At 48.5% G+C, this 20,803-nt stretch overlaps 1 protein-coding gene and 1 long non-coding RNA gene across 2 annotated transcripts in view; one reads left to right on the top strand and one right to left on the bottom strand.

The window, feature by feature from the left end:
• The window catches only part of PLOD3 (procollagen-lysine,2-oxoglutarate 5-dioxygenase 3), a 42,309-nt gene that overhangs the window by 8,803 nt on the left and 12,703 nt on the right, over positions 1–20,803 (top strand). The window contains exons 2-11 of the mRNA XM_053265940.1: positions 6,556–6,647; positions 8,100–8,236; positions 10,303–10,466; positions 12,095–12,207; positions 13,802–13,865; positions 14,664–14,761; positions 15,933–16,034; positions 16,732–16,863; positions 19,337–19,458; positions 20,676–20,780. Coding sequence (XP_053121915.1) covers positions 6,556–6,647; positions 8,100–8,236; positions 10,303–10,466; positions 12,095–12,207; positions 13,802–13,865; positions 14,664–14,761; positions 15,933–16,034; positions 16,732–16,863; positions 19,337–19,458; positions 20,676–20,780 — 1,129 coding nt within the window. The remainder of the gene's footprint in view (positions 1–6,555; positions 6,648–8,099; positions 8,237–10,302; positions 10,467–12,094; positions 12,208–13,801; positions 13,866–14,663; positions 14,762–15,932; positions 16,035–16,731; positions 16,864–19,336; positions 19,459–20,675; positions 20,781–20,803) is intronic.
• LOC128331911 (uncharacterized) lies at positions 7,777–14,035 on the bottom strand. The gene is made up of 3 exons (XR_008310466.1): positions 13,778–14,035; positions 8,077–8,264; positions 7,777–7,941 (listed from the first exon to the last, which is right to left on the bottom strand). It is a non-coding gene; the product is annotated as an uncharacterized LOC128331911 (long non-coding RNA).

Raw genomic sequence — 20,803 nt, 5'->3', positions numbered from 1 at the left:
CAGGGGTTCTCGGACATGGGTCTCCAGGTCTTGTTGCACCCCAACCATACTTGTTGGGGATCCCTCCAACTTGTTGGATCCCCATCATCCCCAGCCACAAATGACCTTTGGCCATTGTGACTGGGGATGATGGGAGTTGTAGTCCAACCCCTGGTGTAACCTGGAAGCGTCACATGTGAGGAACCTGGCTGTGATTATTCACTGGGGAGAGCATGGCACTCTGTGCACAAATTCAGAGACGTGCCTTTATTTTTCGACCAGGCCTGAGCCAAGCCCTGCTTCATTGAATTGAAGCAAAATTGATGAGCCAGCGTGGTGTAGTGGTTAGTGCTGGACTAGGACCGGGGAGACCCGAGTTCAAATCCCCATTCAGCCATGAGACTTGCTGGGTGACTCTGGGCCAGTCACTTCTCTCTCAGCCTAACCTACTTCACAGGGTGGTTGTGAGGAGAAACTTGAGTATGTAGTGCACCGCTCTGGGCTCCTTGGAGGAAGAGCGGGATATAAATGTTAAAAATAATAATTAAAAAATAATAATAAGACTTTTGCCTTCTTGCACCAGCCCCCAAGCAGCTGACAAATGAAACTCAAAGGCATTTGCAAGCTGCTTTAGAATGAAGTTGGGGCTGGACCTCAAGAGTACCTGCCTGTTGTCAGAGTTCAAAAATAATATTGTGGTGTTTGTTTTTTTTTAAAGAGAGAGAACAACCTGATCTTCAGCTCAGTGGGATCTGGCTAGCAGCCTTGCAGTTTGTGGCTCCGGTTAAGTTCATGACCCACTGTTTATTTTACATTTGTATGCTGCTCTTCTTCCAAGGAGCCCAAAGCGGTGTGATGTGGTGATGTCTATCCTCACAACAACCCTGTGCAGTAGGTTAGGCTGAGAGAGAAGTGGCTGGCCCAGAGTTGCCCAGTGAGGATCATGACTGGACGAGGATTTGAACCCGGGTCTCCTAAGTCCTAGTCCAGCACTCTAACCACTACACCACGCTGGCGCATCAATTTTGCTTCAGTTTTGAAGCAGGGCTTGAAACACACGAACCACTATACCACGCTGGCTGTCACCACCCCAGTCCAGTTCATGACCAACTCACTTTGGGACACTGCAGGTGTGGACACAACAGGGTATATTGGTTACCTGGGGGTCTTGGTGTACTTGTTTCGTTTTTAAAGCAAGCTTCTAGTCCTCATGGTTTTGAAGATGGAGAAGCGTAATAAGAGGTGTGGACTCAACAGGGTATATTAGCTACCTGGGAGTCTTGGTGTATTTGTTTTGCTTTTAAAGCAAGCTTCTAGTCCTCATGGATTTGAAGATGGAGAATCGTAGTCAGAGGAGGCCTTCAGTGGCCATGGGCTCCCTTGGGGCTTAAACATCCTTGCTTTTGTGCAAGTGGGCATCTTTGTTCGTGGTTTGCCGGGTTTCCAGGGCAGGGGAAAGGACGAGAAAGACTGGGAGAAGCAGGGCTCATCATGCTCTCTTCCAATCCTGAGCTTCCTGGAGCCTTCTTCTCCCCAAGGCTCCAGCCTCTCCACTTTTACTGTCGGCAAGAGGAGCCTTCCCGTGTGAGTTGCATCCCTCCGCCAGAGCGGCAGCCTTGGCCCTCCCCCAAGACCACATTCCTGACCAACTGAAAGGCCCATTGAGGGACCAGAGGCCCTGCCAGCCTGGCGCTGTCTGAGCCCATCGGAGCCAAAAGAGGATGAGCAAGCTTTTCGGCAGGGAGAAAAGAAGCAACTTTCGGCAAGAAGCAGCCCAGAACATGGTTGCTTTTTCCGCTGTGTGTGTGAGAGAGAGCGACTCCGCTCCGAGCTTCTTGGCTGTATAGCTGGGCTTCTCAAACTCGGCCATTCCACAGGTTGTCGGACTACGACTCCCATCACCCCCTGCCACAGTGACAGGGGGTGATGGGAGTTGTAGTCCAATGGCCTCTGGAGAGGCCTAGTTTGAGAGCCCCTGCTGTATAGGGGCTAGGGGGCACAGTTCTGATCTAAGGACAAGCAGCAATGAGGGACCAGGAGAAGCAGCATAGTAGGATGTCTCCCGTTGCTCTCCTCTTGGAGAACTGCAGGGCTCTAAGTGTGTCTGAGGGAGCCACCCTTAATTTGTTCTATGTTGTTGTAAACTGCCCGGAGTTGGGAGCTTGGGGCGGTCTACAAATTTGGGAAATAAATACATACAAACAAACGTATACGTATTTCATGTCGATTGATGATCTTTTACTTGATCATTTCTTTTTGAAGTGTAAGTTCTTTACTCTTATGCCGTTGGCAACTGAGCAAAAAGGCACCTTTCTAAAGTGGTGGGTCTCTTTATTGAGCAGGGGGAGAGCAACTGGCCCTATCCGGCCCCAGCACAACATCCCTCCAGTGGCTGTTGCTGGTGGTCTCTATCTTATGTATCTTTTTAGATGGTGAGGCCTTTGGGGACAGGGAGCCATCTTACTTATTTACTTAATTTATATATTATTATTTCTCTGTATAAACTGCGCTGGAAACTTTTGTTGAAAAGCAATGTATAAATATATGTAGTAGTAGTAGTGTCACCTTAAGTGGAACAGCGGGGAAATGCTTGACTAATGCTTGACTAACAAGCAGAAGGTTGCCAGTTTGAATCCCAGCTGGTACTAAATTGGGCGGCAGCGATATAGGAAGATGCTGAAAGGCATCATCTCACACTGCACAGGAGGAGGCAATGGTAAACCCCTCCTGGATTTGACCAACGACAACCACAGGGCACTGTGGTCACCAGGAATCGAAATCGACTTGACGGCACACTTTACATTTAGTAGTGGTAGTAGTACATGTTGTACTGTTGGTACACATCCTTGGTTGTTTGTATTGTCTGTTGTGTATCATATCTGGCGTTACATGACTTAAAGAGCACCTTTCTTATGAGGCAAACCTACAACGCCTGGGGCTATTTAGTTTAGAAAAAAGATGACTCCAGGGAGACATGATAGAGGTCTACAAAATCATGCATGGTGTGGAGAAAGTGGATAGAGAGAAATTCTTCTCCCTCTCACATCACACTAGAACCAACCAGGGGTCATCTCATGAAATTGATTGCCAGGAAATTTAGGACCTGCAAACGGAAGTATTTTTTTCACACAACGCATAATCCACTTGTGGAATTCTCTGCCACAAGATGTGGTGACAGCCAACAACCTGGATGGCTTTAAGAGAGGCTTGGATAACTTCACGGAGGAGAGGTCTATCAACGGCTACTAGTCGGAGGGCTATAGGCCACCTCCAGCCTCAAAGGCAGGATGCCTCTGAATACCAGTTGCAGGGGAGTAACAGCAGGAGAGAGGGCATGCCCGTAACTTCTGCCTGTGGCTTCCAGCGGCATCTGGTGGGCCACTGTGCGAAACAGGATGCTGGACTAGATGGGCTTCCTTGAGCCTGATCCAGCAGGGATGTTCTTATGTAAAGCTAAAGTTGTGCCCTTGGTTCGATTTCAACTCCTGGCTCCCACAGAGCCCTGTGGTTGTTTTTGGTAGAATACAGGAGGGGTTGACCATTGCCTCCTCCCGCACAGTGTGAGATGATGCCTTTCAGCACCTTCCTCCATCGCTGCTGCCCAGAATAGGTGATTACATGACTACTGTGTTGTTCTATGACATCTGGTCAAAGACCGTAATAGAGGGTTGACTTACTTTGCTGGGTGTGTTGTGACTCATAAGCTCCAGCAGGCCTCGAATCTGGATCTCGCCTTCTCACAGCCTGTTTGGACCGAGAACAGCATGGGAACGGGGAGGAGTCACGGTCCCAGCTGAATTACGGATGTTCCAGCCAGGATTGCAGCTGCATGGATTTCCTCCGTAGCTGCAGGAATGTGTGTGTCTGTTTGTGTGCACTTGTATGCAAGCATGTACCGAGAGAGGCTCCTATTCTGAAATGTGTTGTGCCACGTAATCTTGGCTTTGGATACCACCTTGACTTTCTCCTCCGCCTCTCACCTGTGGCAGCCCACTCCTCCTGTAAATCATGCTAGTTGATGAATGAGAGCGGATGAGGGGAGTTGTGATCTGGGTGTTGTTTTTGGACCTCTTAACGGGTACTCCGAAGACGTGCAGTCCGTGGCTCCGGTGCAACTCTGAACCCAGGCTGAAGTGTGCACAGAAACGTTGCTAACGGGGATCTGGCAATGTTTTCCTCCACGTTCCCCCTGATCCCCTGTAGGTCCCCTGCACCACCTCTCCTACAGCACCCATGCACACAATTAAGGCCCCTGCTTTTATGTTCCTGCAGCAGCTGCTTGCCCTGGGGATGGAGGAGTCTCTTTCAGCCACCTAAGCACCAGGAATGTGGGGGGGGGGGTTAGCAAGATGGGATGGAATTCTATTCAGGCGCTAAGGCAGAGGCAGGCAGAAGAACACAGATCAGGATCTACTGATTGATCTTGGGTGATCTGCAGTAGATCAGCAAGGGTCTCTGGTCCCCGTTTAACAATAGCCAGTGAAATAGCAAGTTTAAAAAAAAAGAATGCGATGGCAAGCTTTTTACCAATTACTTAGCTCACCTGTAGTTGTCCTCACCTGCAAAATAGAACTATTAACAGATAAAGGGAGTTCACCTGGTTATAATTTGGGTACATAGGCAGCAGTATTGCCTAGACCAGGCCTACTCAACTTTGCGCCCCCCCCAGGTGTTTTTGGACTACAACTCCCATAATCTCCAGCCACAGTGGCCCATAGCCAGAGATGATGGGAATTGTAGGCCAACATCTGCAGGAGGGCCAAAGCTGAGGAGCCCTGGTCTACACAGACTGGAAGCAGCTTCTCCAAGGTTGCAGGCAGGAGTCTCTCTCAGCCCTATCTTGGAGATGCCACCAAGGAGGGAACTCGGAACCTTCTGCATGCAGGTGATCTTTCCAGAGTGGCCTCATCCCCTAAGGGAAAACATCTTAGAGAGCTCAAACTTGTAGTCTTCCATTCAAATGCAAACCAGGGCATACCCTGCTTAGCAAAGGGGACAATTCATGCTTGTTGCCACAAGGCCAGTGTCTTACCCTATTTCAGGAGCTGTAATCCATTTTGTACCCCCATTTTGTAATCACATACGAGAGAAACAGCAAAGTCAGATGGTGGAAATGGGCATCTGGGAGAACGGAACTGGGTCCTTCCATAATTATAACTGTACGAACGAGCCTGCTCTCTTTGGCTAGGTCTTTGTGCAGCTCTGCTGCTCAGTTTTAGGCTTGGCTCCCACAGTTGTTTGCATCTAGGTTTAATGTGGGTTACTGACATTAGCATGATTGTGTGAACCTATGCCAAGGTAGTTTATGACGGGAGATGAATCTGAGATTCCCGCCTTGGCGTGGGTTCACACAATAATGCTAATGTCAGTAACCCATATTAAACCTAGATTCAAATGATTGTGTGAACCAGGCCTTAGGGTTTGCTGTTAGAATCTCTGCTCCATTGTAACTTAGACATAAAACTGTACATGAATATGCAAGTTGCTCCAGTTAATGGCTCATGGGGTGCTGTACTCCAAGTCACATTTTGCACTTGGCTTTAGCTGGGCCTCAGGGTTCTCATAAAAACCAAAGCAGATCTCACATGCCTGCAATCTGCCCTAGACTATATGGGGGAACAACAGGGAAAGGGTGGGGGACAACCCCCCCCATATTTTTCATGGGTTTGTTTGTTTTTTCCTTAAAAAAATCCTGGGCACTTGGTGTGGGGAGACAAGTGGGGGGGGGAACCCCAATTTCCTCCAGGTATTTCTGGTTCTTTCCCCAGGCCTTGACATCTTTATTTGAGTCACCATCTTCCCCCATGGAATGCAGTGAAAGCAGACTGTGGTTCTAGATGAGTAACACACTTGAAGATGAATAATAACTCTTTTTGTCGTATAAGATGCCTCCTGCTCAGTATAAAAGTCCAACTCCTGCACGGTGTTTGAATTATGGGAGAAATGGAATCAATAAGTCCCACCCACTGATTTCACTCCCTGCCCCCCACATGCCCCCCCATACCTTTCTCAAAGCAGTAGCTAGGAGGACCAGCCCAGAAGTGAGGGTGCTAAGCCCCCTCCTCCCTCCCTCGACTTAGAGCAAGGCCTTTTTGAAATTGACTGTGACTGTAGTTGAAATGCTTTAGCTCATTGCTGGACTACAACTCCCATCATCCCCAGCCATAGGGGCCAGTGTGGTTGGTGATGCTGGGAATTGCAGTCCAACAACATCTGGAGAACCAAGGTTGGGCATCTCGGCTTCCACTGAGACAGGATCCTAGGATTCAGTGAATCCGAGATATTAAAATGGAAAGGGTCGGGGAAAGATGTCCAGTGAGTTGGTGACATCCTCGCCACCGAAACTTGGCTTTCTGCAGGGCTGGGAGAAATGGCCGCAATGCTTCAGCAGCAGCAGCACTTGCAAAATTTTAGTAATTGGATGATCTGGAATGTGAGATTTTGCAGTCTTGCTTTCCTGATCCCAATGGGTGTGATCTGCCTCTTCCCATCTCTGCTTCCTGGCATGTTCTGATTTTCATTCATGACATATTCCACCCCCACCCACCCCATTTGATTTTGTTTTCCGCTCTTCAGGCAAACTGCTTGTACTGACAGCTGCCACAGAAGAGACAGAGGGCTACCAGCGCTTCCTCCGGACAGCCAAGTATTTCAACTACACTGTGAAGGTATATCAGCCTCTCCAATACACTCTTGCTCAAGAAGCTCAGAAACCATCACATACCTCATAGGAACATCGGAAGCTGCCATATACTGAGTCAGACCATTGGTACATCTAGCTCAGGATTGTCTTCACAGACTGGCAGCAGCTCCTCCAAGGTTGCAGGCAAGAGTCTCTCTCAGCCCTATTTTGAAGATGCCAGGACACTTGGAACCTTTTGCTCTTCCCAGAGTGGCTCCATCCCCTAAGGGGAATAACTTACAGTGCTCAGCTCACACATCAAGTCTCCCATTCATATGCAACCAGGGTGGACCCTGCTTAGCTAAGGGGACAAGGCATACTTGCTACCACAAGACCAGCTCTCCTCCTTTTTAATTACTTCTTTAAAAAGGAAAAACATCACCAAATTTCAACTCTAATTTGGTCTGTTCTCCCGATGAGATCTTTCAGTTGCAGGAGAGCAGTAGATCAAAGATTCCCAACTCTGGGTCCCCAGATGTTGTTGGACTACAACAGCCATCATTCACAGCCGCTGTGGCTGAAGGCAGAGGTTCCCAACTGGATCTCCAGATGTGGTTGGCCTACAGCCAACCTTCGTGTTGTCTCTGGGACAACATGAAGGGACTACATAACACCAGTTTTGAAAGAACTGCACCAGCTGCTGATATGTTTCTGGGTGGATGATTCTAAGTGCTGGCTCTTACCTATAAAGCCCTTAACGGCTTGGGTCCAGGCTATTTAAGAGAGCAGCTCCTTTGTCATAAACCCTGCTGCCTGTTACGATCTTCTGGAGAGGTCCGGTTACGGTTGCCACCAGCTCGTTTGGTGGAGACCCAGGACCGGGCTTTCTCTGTGGCTGCCCCAGGGTTTTGGAATAAGCTCCCGGCTGAAATAAGAGCATCTCCTTCTCTGTTTGTTTTCAGGAAGAACCTCAAGGCTCCTGTTTTTGCAGGCTTTGAATTATAATTAATTTTAATATCTATTTTATTCTATTTTTTATTGTCATGTATTTTAATTTGTAACTTGTAAATATTTTAAATGTTGTGCACTGCCTAGAGATGTACATATCACGCGGTATAGAAATATGATAAATAAATAATAAATAAATAAATAACCCCCTTCATTCCTACCACAATGGCCTTTGATAATTGTGGCTGAGGGTGATGGGATTATAGTCTACAACACCTGGTGTTCCACAGTTGGAAACCTCTGCCTTCAGCCACTGTGTGGATGATGGGTGTTATAGTCCAACAACATCCAAGGACCCAAGGTCAGGAACCCCTGCCGTAGATCATGCTTTCCTGCAAAAACAGATAGAGGGGTGGAGCAGTTGGTCATAAATCAATATGGGTGATGGATCTTTGCTTTCTCTAATAGAAGAGTGTCTGAATTTATTAGGAAGTTCTTCCTAGGCACAGACCCAGACAGTTTCTTACCTTGTTACCCTTCTGGTCCTCAGACTCTTGGTCTAGGTGAAGACTGGAAGGGCGGGGATGTGGCCCGGACCGTCGGTGGAGGACAGAAGGTCCGTTGGCTGAAGGCCGAAATGAAGAAATATGCAAATGACGAGGACTTGGTTGTCATGTTTGTGGACAGGTGAGATCCATACCTGCAAAACAGAAGGCTGGGAGATGGAAAGCGACATATCAAGAATTGCTTGTAGGGGGTACCCAACTGGCCCCAGATAAGCATGACTAGAGTTAATCCCTTGTAAGACTCCGATTCTCTTAGGCAAGTCTCTGTATGTCTGTCAGGAAGAGTTTGTGCTTTTCTCCCAAGCCCAGGGAAGATCAGGGACTCCGCGCTGACTTCAGAGACATTTTATGAAGCTGCCTTATCCTGAATCAGACCCTTTATGCTCAGTACTGTCCACAGTGACTAGCAGCTCTAGATTTTTCAAATGGGGTCTTTCTCAGCTCTCCTGGAGATGCTGCCAGGGAATGAACCTGAGGCCATCTGTCTGCAACGTGTGTGCTATACCACTGAACTATGGCTGTACCTCAAATATTTATTGCATTGATTTCATTTATATTTCACCTGATATGCATAGGATTCCCAGGAGGTCTCCCATCCACATATCCCTGCCACTCTTCCGCCCCCTTAAGGTGGACCCAGGCAGAGGGTGGAAGACAGAAGTGGCCCATCTTGCTCCCATCCGCAGGGGAGCAGATGAGGCAGCAGTGGCTTGAGATTTAAATTACTCCCAACATGTATCTCTTTATTTAATTCCTCTGAAATCCTCGGAATAGCTGAGTCCTTGAGGAAATTGTAGTCTTTTTCTGGGGCTGCTGTAGCCCCAGAAAAGACTACAATTCCCAGGAGCACTTGCACCATTCCCAGGACTCCTGAGGAATTAAAGGGGGAAACACCCTTCCAGAAGTTGTGTGAAATCTCAAGCCACCACCACAGCTGCTTCCGAGGGGGAACAGGCTGAAGCAAGCCTTCAGTGGCTGACCAGAATCGGGTCGATCCGTTCCAATTTGGCCTCAATTCGGGCCAAACCGGGTGGCGCTTCAGTTTGGCCTGAATCCAAATAGGCCTCGGAAGCTTCGTACAGCCCTATTTGGGTCCCACAACAAGTTCAGCTGCTCCAGCATTCTGCTTCCCACAATGGCTAACCGGATGCCTCTGGGAAGCCCTCCAGAAGGGCTTGGAGGAAACATTTCTCTATTGCTGTTGCTCCCCACCATCTGGTATCTAGTACCATCCTGCTTTGGAACATAAAACATAGGAGACTGCCTTCTGCTGAGTCAGACCATTTGTCCATCTAGCTCACTATTGTTTGCACAGACTGGCAGCGGCTTCTCCAAGGTTGCAGGCAGGAGTCTCTCTCAGCCCTATCTTGGAGATGCTGCCAGGGAGGGAACTTGGAACCTTCTGCATGCAAGCATGGAGATGCTCTTCCCAGAGTGGTTGCACAGAGTGGCCTACGGTTTTACTTTTACTGCAAGCCCATAGTACAAGGGCTTGTAGTTTGCAAGCCCGTTAATGTCTTATCTCTCTGACACTCTAGGCTTTTCCTAGCTCTATGATGTCTCACTCCCCATGCTTTCCAGTGGCAGAGTGTTGCTGCATTTTCTGGGACATTAATGAATTGCCAGGTGGAGAGAGAGAGAGAGATTATTTTTGATTGATTGATTGATTGATCTGGGAGTTTCATGTCAGTAAATCAGTGAGTGAGTGAAACCAAAGCAGCTTTATATTACAGATACAGCCAAGGGCTTGCAATTTGCAAGCCAGCCTCCAGGTGGCGACTGAGAATGCAGGCTTCATGCAGTTCAAAGAGGTCTAATTCACTGTGGTTTCCGATGGGAGAATTTGTCTGGTTTTTCTGGGAAAATAATGAATTTTTCCAGGGTTTGGGATTTTTTCGGTGATCTGGGCAAGGTCTGGAACCCGCCTGCAAAAATGGCATGTCTCTGCTGTGATTTGGTCTGGGAGTTTCATGTGAGTGAGGCCAAAAAAGCTGTATATTATTGGTAATGGGATCTCTGTGTATTATTGGTAAAGGGATCTACTAACTGGAGATATCCATGGGCTGACCCCCGGAGGACTCTATTCCACAGTAAAACATGAGCCCTGTTCACTAAGGCCCCACTCCAGTAAAAATGAAGGGTCATTCCAAGGGTTAACTCGGGATCTCAATCTTCCCGCTTTCCCAGCTATGATGTGATCCTGGCCGGGAACCCTATGGAGCTTCTGTGGAAGTTCCTGAGGTTCAAGAGCAAGCTGATCTTCTCAGCAGAGAGCTTCTGCTGGCCAGAATGGTCACTGGCTGAGAAGTACCCACCCGTGGCAGTGGGCAAGCGCTTCCTCAATTCCGGAGGTAAGAGGCCCACTGGGCTGGAAAATAGTACTGCAAATATAAGTAATACCAGTTCTGAGCTAGGAAGACGCAGATTCTGCAGTTGGAATATATTGTGTGAATTGGCACGTAGTGTCTTGCATATTTTATTTTTTTTGTTCTTCTTCTAAGTGACAGTTTTCCAGATGATTTAAGCAAAGCTAAGAGCAGCGGTCTGAAATTAGCCCTCCAGTCGTTGTTGTTGGACTACAGCTCCCATCATTCCTTGTCACAGTGGCTAGTAGTCAGGGATGATGGGAGTTGTAGGCCAACATCTGCAGGAGGACCAGAATTTGGGACTCTGGGGCAGGCGGTGTCTCAAAGGGGATGGATAGGGGGAGTGGCAGACCAGCTGGGACCAAGGGATTATGGTTATTAGTCAGGAGAAATAAAAAGCTATCTGGGAGCAGTAAAGACCCACTCCCTACTCTTAAGTTCTGCTGAGCTCTGTCCAAGCTGATATCGACCAGTCACTGCATACAAGTATACATCTGATCTGACACCATGTGGACTAGCAGCATGTCTGTTTTTAAAGAAGGAAAACTGAGCTTCTCCGAATGCCAAATCATCAGCCAGTTCACACAATCTTTAACAGGCATAGAACAAGCAGCCTACTCAGCTTTGGGTGTTGCATGCACTCCCGATTTTCAATCCTGCACTAGTGAAAACTTAGGTAGGAGGAGAGGGAAGTGATGGTCTGTGAGCCAGCAGCTGGTTGGGATGTAACTGTCCTACGCAGCACTTGCACCCAGCACTTTAATGAGGCAGGAGGAGAAACTGTCCTCCCCAGCTCCCATCTCACAGACCATCACTCTCCCTTCCTCCTTCCTAGGTATTTGCTAGCCCACAACTGGAAATCAGGAATGTCCAAAACTGGGGAGATGCTTGTTCTTCCCCATTAATGATTGCATGGACTGGCTTAGTGATATACTTGGTTTGGGTTCCCAACCTATGACATTCTAGATGTTGCTGGACTAGAACACCCATCACCCCTGGCCACATTAAATTGTAGCTGGGGGTGATGGGAATTGTAGTTCAGCAACATCTGGAGGACCACAGATGCAGAAGCCCTGTTCTAGCAAACCTGGAGAATACCCAAGCAGTATTCCCTCTAACAGGGATTCCCAGATGTTGTGGACTACAACTCCCAGAATCCACAAGCAAAGTCTGTTGCAGCTGGGGATACTGGGAGTTGTAGTCAACAGCATCTGGGAATCCCTGTTAGAGAGAACACTGTACTCAAGGCCCTTGTAATGGGTGCATAGGCAGACAATCTTTGGTGCTTCCTTTCTGAAGGATGCATAGGGTTTGTGGTTTTGGTGAGTGTTCAACATGCCACCTGAGTAATAATTTGGCGAGTCAACAGTGCAGGCATGTGCTTATCAGGCCATGTCCTAATCAGTGCCAAAATTATCCGTGTTCATCTGCAGGTCTGGGGTCCAAACACAGGACTGAATGTGTGGTGGAGAATTTGGCATGTTGAGCATTTTTGCTTTCTTTCTTTTTTTTTTTTAAAAAAAAGCTTCTAGTCCTTAAGACTGCAAGAGTAAATATGAAATACGTGTGCCCCCAAAGTGTACCAGGTAACAAACCACATCTCTGACTCCCAGGGTTCATTGGCTACGCCCCCACCATCCACCGCATCGTCCAGCTATGGAAGTACAAAGATGATGACGATGACCAGCTCTTCTATACGCGCATTTACTTGGATGCTGCCTTACGGGTGAGTGGGAGTAATGGAGGGATTCTCGGCTGCCTCTGCCTTGAGAGAAGTTCCTGCTACCAGTGTGAAGATTTGGGGGCCTCCTTGAGCGATCCGCTTGCTCAGTATTGTAGTGACACGGGGGTGACTCCTCCCACCGCTGCCACTAGGCTCCTCCCACTCCCCTCCCTCTGCCTGCCCACCTCTCTCCCCATCGCTGCCATTGGCAAAGAGCAAGCATGCTGACTCTTCGCTGACAGTGGCAACGGGAGAGAAGTAGGCATCTGGAAGAGAGGTAGGTGGGCAGTCGACGCATGCACGTCCCGTCCCCCCCAGCCCTGGCCCCATGGCGTGGCTTGTGTCCATTGCATACAGTCTCCCAATGGTAGATCCACCCATGCGTTTACTCATTCATAGATATGGCTATTGGAATCCTGAAACTGGCATGTGGTATTCAGATAGTCCAGGAAAACCTGGTTATTAGGACAGTCCGAAAACAGGACACTTTTCTCTCTTTTGCTCACAAAATTCAGGATAGAAAATCTGCTTTGTGGCAGCATTCCTAAACAAAGCAAACCAAGGTGCAGGGGGAAGGAGGATTGGGCTGTCAAAAGTATGTTCCCCCTCCTTAAGGAGCCTGCGTTTGGGGGAAAGGATTGGTTGTGGCAGCCAGGAATGTACCTAGGCTTGCCTAATGCAAGCTGCATCTAGTGATAGATGCAGAATATGGAATGTGTTTTCCCTGCTCATGGCGCTGCACGTGTGCTTTGTGACTGAAGCATCTGTTAATACAGGGCTGCTCAATTTCGGCCCTCCTGCAGATGTTGGCCTACAATTCCCATAATCCCAGGCTATTGGCCACTGTGGCTGGGGATTATGGGAGTTGTAGTTCAAAAACAGCTGGGGGGGCCTAAGTTGAGCAGGCCTGTGTTAATATAATGTGCACTGTTAACGAAGGGTGTGGATAGGCACAGAGCCTTCACAGGTTCCTGGTTTAAGTGAGGGACATTTGGGGGTGTTGGGGAGAGACCAGAAGGCATGCATTAAAAATGTTAGTTTTTATGCAGGGGAAGCTCAGACCTTCCCCCAGAACCAAAAACCACCCCCCAAAGAAGCATGGAGGACATTGGTTTCACAGCCATGGAATGCTCAAAGGTTTTGAAAGGAAATTCTCCTCCTCCTGTCAGTTAACATGGCACAGCCAATAACTTTGGAAGTAGGAGGGTGAGTACCCCAGCAAACTGGGCAAAGAGGCCCCCTTTTAATGTGGTGATTCTCTTTGTTTAGCAGGGGGAGAGTAACTGGCCCTATCCACCCCCAGCACAGGACTTCCAGTGACTGTTTCTGGTGTCTGTTTGTTTCTTTTTAGATTGTGAGCCCTTTGGGGACAGGGATCCATATTACTTTTATTTATTATTTCTCTATGTATACCGCTTTGGAAACTTTTGTTGAAAAGTGGTATATAAATATTTGTTGTTTTTCTTGAGTAAAATAATTGGGGAACGGGGGCAAGGACATTTCAAATCTGATGCAGCATTTCTGTCACGGATTCAACTTGTTATACTGCATCGTATATGGGAGAGTGTCTGACCTTAGCTCCTTACTGTCTGCATAGGAGAAACATGGGATCGCCCTGGATCACAAGTCCAGAATCTTCCAGAATCTAAATGGAGCCATTGGTGAGGACTGGTATTTTCTGTCATCCAAACAACTGTGAGTGAGGTGGGCGAGAGAGAAACGGCCTGGAAGCTGATAGGGACAGGATATCCCTCGACTGCTTTTAGGAGGATCCGTGAGCTTCCACCTGGACCACTGCCCCCCAAATGCAGTATTCTCCTTAGAAGCAAGGAAAAGGCTCTCGTAGTGCAGCGTTAGGGAGCACTGTGACATCGGCATCCAATAAGCCAATCCCGTCCTTTTGCTGTCTCCTTGTTTTACATGTTTGGAATGTTCAAACTCCGACTGGAAATCTGAGCCAACCTGTGAACTTCAAGTATTGCCACCATTTGGTGGGCATCTTATTATAGGAACATAGGAAGCTGCCATAGACTGAGTCAGACCATTGGTCTATCTAGCTCAGGATTGTCTACACAGACTGGCAGAGGCTTCTCCAAGGCTGCAGGCAGGAATCTCTCTCAGCCCTATCTTGGAGATGCTGCCAGGGAGGGAACTTGGAACCTTCTGCATGGAAGCATTCAGGCACTCTTCCCAGAGCAGCCCCATCCCCAAAGGGGAATATCTTCCAGTGCTCACATATAGTCTCCCATTCAAATGCAAACCAGGGCAGACCCTGCTTAGCAAAGGGGACAATTCATGCTTGCTAGCACAAGACCAGATATCTGAATCATTAAGTTGGAAGGGGCCCACAAAAGTGCTTTGGGAAGCAGAGTTTCAATGTTTCCTTCCTCCTCTGATGCAATGGATCCTGTTTTGTTCTTTTTTTAAAAAAATCATCCCAATTCCTCCTTGTTTAACAGACGAGGTCGTTCTGAAGTTTGAACAGACCCAAGTGCGTGCCCGGAACGTTGCTTACGACACCCTTCCTGTTGTGATCCATGGCAATGGCCCTACTAAGGTAAAACCTTCCTAAGAGAGAGAATATTCGTATTTAAATAATTCCCCTCCACCACTGTAAGAAGCATTTTAATTTGCTTGGCAAGTTAATACCCAAAAGCTACCCAGCCTGCCATATTTTCTTATTATCTGCAGAAGCAAATGAATTACAAGGAATTCAGAGTCGACGTATTACTTTTTTGTAAAGCTATGGCTGACATCCAGACCAAGGTTTCTTAACCTTGGGCCCCCAGGTGCTGTTGGACTACAACTCCCAGAATCCCCAGCCACAAAGGCCATGTCTAGAGATTCTGGGAGTTGTAGTCCAACAACATCTAGGGCCCCGAGGTTAAGAAACCCTGATCCAGACTTTTGTTTGTGCAAAAGTATTTGTGCACAAGGATGTTGTGCCAGGATGTGCTTGTGCAAAAGTGTTGCACAAGGGTGTTGTGCTAGCTTACGTTGCAAACTAGTATTGTGGTAAGGCAAGCATCCTTGTTCATGTGCACCTGTGAGGCGCCTCCAGCTAGGAAAGCTCTTTGTCTACCCATATATGCCGCAGGGAACATTTGCAGAAGAGTGCAACTGCGGAATTTTGCACAACTATGCAGTCATCTTCTTGCAGGTGTGCAACTTGGTTGCACAAGTGCAGCGTTAGTCTGGATGTCGAGCAAAGTATATAGTCCTCACGACAGGAAGGCTTTGGGAACGCGTAAGGGCCACAGACGAATCCAGCTTTGAGGTAGCTTGATGAGACAGCCCTTCTGGTGTTCTTAGGAATGTCGGAAGCCAAACCATCGGTCCATCCAACTCTCTACTGCCTACTCTCCAAGGTTTCAGGCAGGAGTCTCTCTCAGCCCTATCTAGAGATGTCAGGGAGGGAACTGTGAACCTAGATGCGCTTCCCAGCGCAGTCCCATCCCCTGCGGGGCATATCTTCCAGTGCTCATACATGTAGTCTCCCATTCAAATGCAAACCAGGGCAGACCCTGCTTAGCAAAGGGGACCATTCATGCGTACTACCCCAAGACCAGCTCTCCTCTACAGCAGGCAGTGCTCGCATGTCGTCACCCATCCAAATGTAAGCCAAGGCAAACTCTGCTTAGCAGAGGGGGGAATTTCATGCTCGCCACCACAAGACTGACTCTCCCTCTTAGTGACCTGCGTTCTACCCTCTCCTTCTCTCCCTACAGTTGCAACTGAACTACCTGGGGAATTATATCCCCAATGCCTGGACGTACGAGGGGGGCTGTGAGGTGTGTGATGAGGGACTCCTAGACCTCTCTGGCCTGGAGGTGAGTTGGTAGAAGGTGATGGAGCTCGGAAACATTATCTGAGTGGCAAGGCTGAATGTACAGGAGAGGAATATAGGAACATAGGAAGCTGCCATATACTGAGTCAGACCATAGGTCCATCTCGCTCAGTATGGTCTACACAGACTGGCAGTGGCTTCTCCAAGGTTGCAGGCAGGAATCTCTCTCAGCCCTATCTTGGAGATGCTGCCAGGGAGGGAACTTGGAACCTTCTGCTTTTCCCAGAGCGACTCCATCCCCTGGGGGGAAAATCTTCCAGTGCTCACACTTCTAGTCTCTCATTCATATGCAAGCAGGGCAGACCCTGCTTAGCTAAGGGGGCAAGTCATGCTTGCTACCACCAGACTAGCTCTCACAAGACCAGCATGCATATTATTATTATTATTTTATTATTATTTACATTTTAGATCCCGCTCTTCCTCCAAGGAGCCCAGAGCGGTGTACTACATACATAGGTTTCTCCTCACAACAACCCTGTGAAGTAGGCTAGGCTGAGAGAGAAGTGACTGGCCCAGAGTCACCCAGCAAGTCTCACGGCTGAATGGGGATTGGAACTCGGGTCTCCCCGGTCCTAGTCCAGCTCTCTAACTACTACACCACGCTGGCTCTCTATGCATGGTCCCTATGGATTTGTGCCGGGGCTACTTAACCTTCCTGTGGCCTCCTCTTTTTTTGACAGGACGAATCCTATCCCCGGGTGCTGCTCGGTGTCTTCATTGAACAGCCCACCCCTTTCCTGCCTCAGTTTCTGCACCGGCTCCTGAGCCTCGATTACCCTTACTCTCAGCTCCGCCTCTTCATCCACAACCGGGTGAGTGGTCCCCCTGCACCCCGGGAAGATGCCCCTGCTGTGTCCAAAAGGACAGTCAATCTTTTCCATGGGTCCCTAGCAGAGTTTGGGAATGCAAGATGTCCACCTGGGCCTCTGCCTACAGTCTGCCGAGGTGGTGGGCCGCAGATTTCTTTTCTTCCAGCGCGTCCGGGAAGGATGTGGCTGCCGAATCTCCTCCATAGCCCCAGTCCGGAGAGATTCTCGGGCAGCAATGAGGGATCGCACACCTCTGCTTCGAGAGGGGATCAGTGCTTTCTGCTGGGATTTGAAGTATGCTGCCCCGAAGTACATAGAATTGTAGGGATTTAGAGCTGGAAATGACCAACTCTGAAGGTCTTCAAGTGCAATCTCCTGCTCAGTGAATGGCAGGAAACTGCTAAAGAATCCCTGATGGATGTCGGTCCAGCCAGTGTCTGTCCAGGAAAAGAGAGCCCACCCCTGCATGAGGCAGAGCGTTCCACTGTCACGGAGCTCTTGCAGTTACCTAAGAGGCCTGCTAACTTGGCAAAGAGGCACCTTTTAACGTGGTTTCTCTTTATTTAGCAGGAGGAGAGTAACTGGCCCTCTCCACCCCCAGCACAGGACCTCCAGTAACTGTTGCTGGTGTCTATCTTGTGTTTCTTTTTAGATTGTGAGCCTTTTGGGGACAGGGATCCATCTTATTTATTTGTTATTTCTCTGTGTAAACCTCCCTGAGCCATTTTTGGAAGGGCGGTATAGAAATCGAATAAATAATAAATAATAAACAATAAACATAGGAAGCTGCCATATACTGAGTCATACCCTTGGTCTGGCTAGCTCAGTATTGTCTATACAGACTAGCAGTGGCTTCTCTGAAGTTACAGGCAGGAGTCTCTCTCAGCCCAATCTTGGAGATGCCAGGGAGGGAACTTGGAGCCTAGATGCTCTTCCCAGAGCGGCCCCATCCCCTGAGGGGAATATCTTCCAGTGCTCACACATGTCATCTCCCATTCAAATGTAAACCAGGGTGGATCCTGCTCAGCAAAGGGAACAATTCATACTTGCTACCGCAAGACCAGAAGCCACCTAATGGCGCAGTGGGGCTGTAACTCGCCTAGGGAGCAAGAGGTTGCTGGCTCGAATCCCCGCTGGTATGTTTCCCAGACTATGGGAAACACCTATATTGGGTAGCAGCAATATAGGAAGATGCTGAAAGGTATCATCTCATACTGTGTGGGAAATAGTAATGCTAAACCCCTCCTGTATTCTACCAAAAGAAAACCACGGGGCTCTGTGGGCACCAGGAGTAGACACCGACTCGTCAGCACAACTTTACCTTTTACCACAAGACCATTTCTCCTCCCTTCCTAACGGTTTGCCTAAATCTGTAAAAATATTTTATTTTTTCACATTTATCTCCCACTCTTCCTCCAATGAGCCCAGAGCAGTGTACTCCATACTTCAGTTTCTCCTCACAACAACCCAGTGAAGTAGGCTAGGCTGAGAGAGAAGTGACTGGCCCAGAGTCACCCAGCAAGTCTCATGGCTGAATGGGGATTGGAACTCGGGTCTCCCCGGCCCTAGTCCAGCACTCTAACCGCTACACCACGCTGGCTCAGCATTTGAATCCACTGATTCTAGTTGTGTCTTCAGGAGCAACAGAGAGCACATTCACTCCCTCTTCCATGCGGCAGCCCTTCAGATATTTGAAGACAGCTATCAGATCTCTTCTTCGGCTTTGCTTCTCCAGGCTAAAAGTTCCCAGTTCCTTCATCTGTTCCTCACAGGACTTTGAGTCTAGACCACGCACCATCTTGGCTGCCCTCCTCTGAATCTGCTCCAAATTGTCCATGGCCTTTTTAAAACACTGGGCCCAGGATTGGACCCAGTATTAAGAACCTCAGAACAGCCCAAGGCCCATCAAGTCCAGCACCTGGTTTCCAATAGTGGCCCACTAGATACCTCAGGCAAGAGGTGATGACATGCCCTCTCTCCTGCTGTTGCTCCCTGCACCTGGTATTGAGTGGCATCTTGCCTCTTGAGCCTGGAGGTAGCCGAAAGCCACCAGACTAGTAGCCGTTGGTAGACCTGACCTCCATGAATTTGTCTAAGCCCCTTTGAAAGGGCATCCAAGCTGGTAGCTGTCGCCACATCCCGTGGCAGAGATTCCAGGTGAGGTCTGACCAGTGCAGAATAGAGTGGAACGATTGCTTGCTGTAATCTGGATACGATGCCTCTGTTAATGCAGCCTGAGATCGCATTTGCTTTTTTAGCAGCCGCATTACGCTGCTGGCTCAGGTTCAACTCGCAGTCCCCTAAGACACCTAGGTCCCTTTCACAGGTACTGCTGCCAAGTCAGGTCTCCCGCATCTAATCCTTCTGTGCCTGTAATAACTGGCACTCCGATACCATTGTGTGTTAAAAGTACCGGAGCGACGTCCTGTCTTGAAGCCAGCAGTCCTGAGATTTAACGTATCTGACGTTTTGCCAGGAGGTGTATCACGAGCCACACATCCAGGCTGAGTGGGAGCACCTGCGAGGGAGCTTTGACAGGATCAAGCTCGTGGGGCCGGAAGAAGAGCTGAGTGAGGGCGAAGCAAGAGATATGGGCATGTAAGTAGGAGGGGAGAGGGGTGTACCAAAGGACATGGAAAAAGAAATGATGGATAATGGAGGACAGAGATCCGAAGGTTAATTAGCAGTGGTGTTGGAACAAGTGTGTGTGTGTGATTATTTTATCTTATTTTATTCTTTGCCAGTGGGTTTCTCGTTCCAGGGATGTGCAAAGTTTGGGGCCATTATATCCCCTGCTAACTTGGCAAAGAGGCACCTTTTAACATGGTGATTCTCTTTATTTAGCAGGGGGAGAGTAACTGGCCCTATCCACCCCCAGCGCAGTACCACCAGTGATTGTTGCTGGTGTCTGTCTTGGGTTTCTTTTTAGATTGTGAGCCCTTTGGGGACAGGGATCCATCTTATTTATTTGTTATTTCTCTGTGTAAACCGCCCTGAGCCATTTTTGGAAGGGAGGTATAGCAATCGACTAAATGAATAATAATAATAAATAATATTATTATTTAGAACCCAAATATGGCTGCTTCGGCCAGATCCCACCCAATTTGACCCCAGATCAAAATGCCAACCTATTTGGGCCAAGCTGGGGCGAATGGAGCCTACTTTCTTAACCGGTGCGGATCAATATTCACATATATTGCCTATTTGGAACTATTTGCACCAGTTGCTGGCTTGTTTCAGTTAGAAGTTCTTACCTTTCAAAGTCCTAAACATCTTGATTAGGAAGCTGCCTTCTACTGAGTCAGACCTTGGTCCATCTAGCTCAGTACTGCCTACACCGACTGGTTTCAGGGAGGCGTCTCTCCCAGCCTAACCTGGAGATGCTGCCAGGAATTGAACCTGATACCTTCTGCGTCAAAGCAGATGCTCTACCAATGAGCTACGGCCTGTCTCTGGGAATGTCGTCTCCTCTTTGAATCTGCTCTCCCACCCCCAGCATTTAAGCTCTTCAGATGTCACCCGGATTCCATCTTACGGGGAGGCTAAATTAGCCACTGCTAGGAGCGTGGCCTTCTCTGTGGTAGCCCCAATGTGACAGAACTCTAAAGGGAAGCTTGTGCTGCTTGCTGGCCTTCAGGAATTGACTGCTATGCTCTTTGCTTCATGTTTTGCTTGCTGCTTGGCTCTGCAGGATTTTGCTGATGGTCCTTTTAGTGTTGAAAACGGCTTGATGCACTTACAAAAAGCAGCATATAACGCTGGTTGTTAATCAGTAATTACAATGCCTGTTCTAACTATTCCTTCTTTTGGAACAGGGACCTCTGCAGACAGGACCCGACCTGTGACTATTACTTTAGCCTGGATGCTGATGTAGTTGTGATGAATGCGGAGATCTTGCAGATACTTATCCAGGAGAACAAGTGAGAAATGTGTCCCGTTCCCC

The sequence above is a fragment of the Hemicordylus capensis genome, chromosome 6, assembly GCF_027244095.1.
Source record: "Hemicordylus capensis ecotype Gifberg chromosome 6, rHemCap1.1.pri, whole genome shotgun sequence".
Classification (NCBI taxonomy): domain Eukaryota; kingdom Metazoa; phylum Chordata; class Lepidosauria; order Squamata; family Cordylidae; genus Hemicordylus; species Hemicordylus capensis.
The sequence above is the reverse complement of the archived record's forward strand: the minus strand, read 5'-3'. Positions and strand labels throughout refer to the sequence as shown.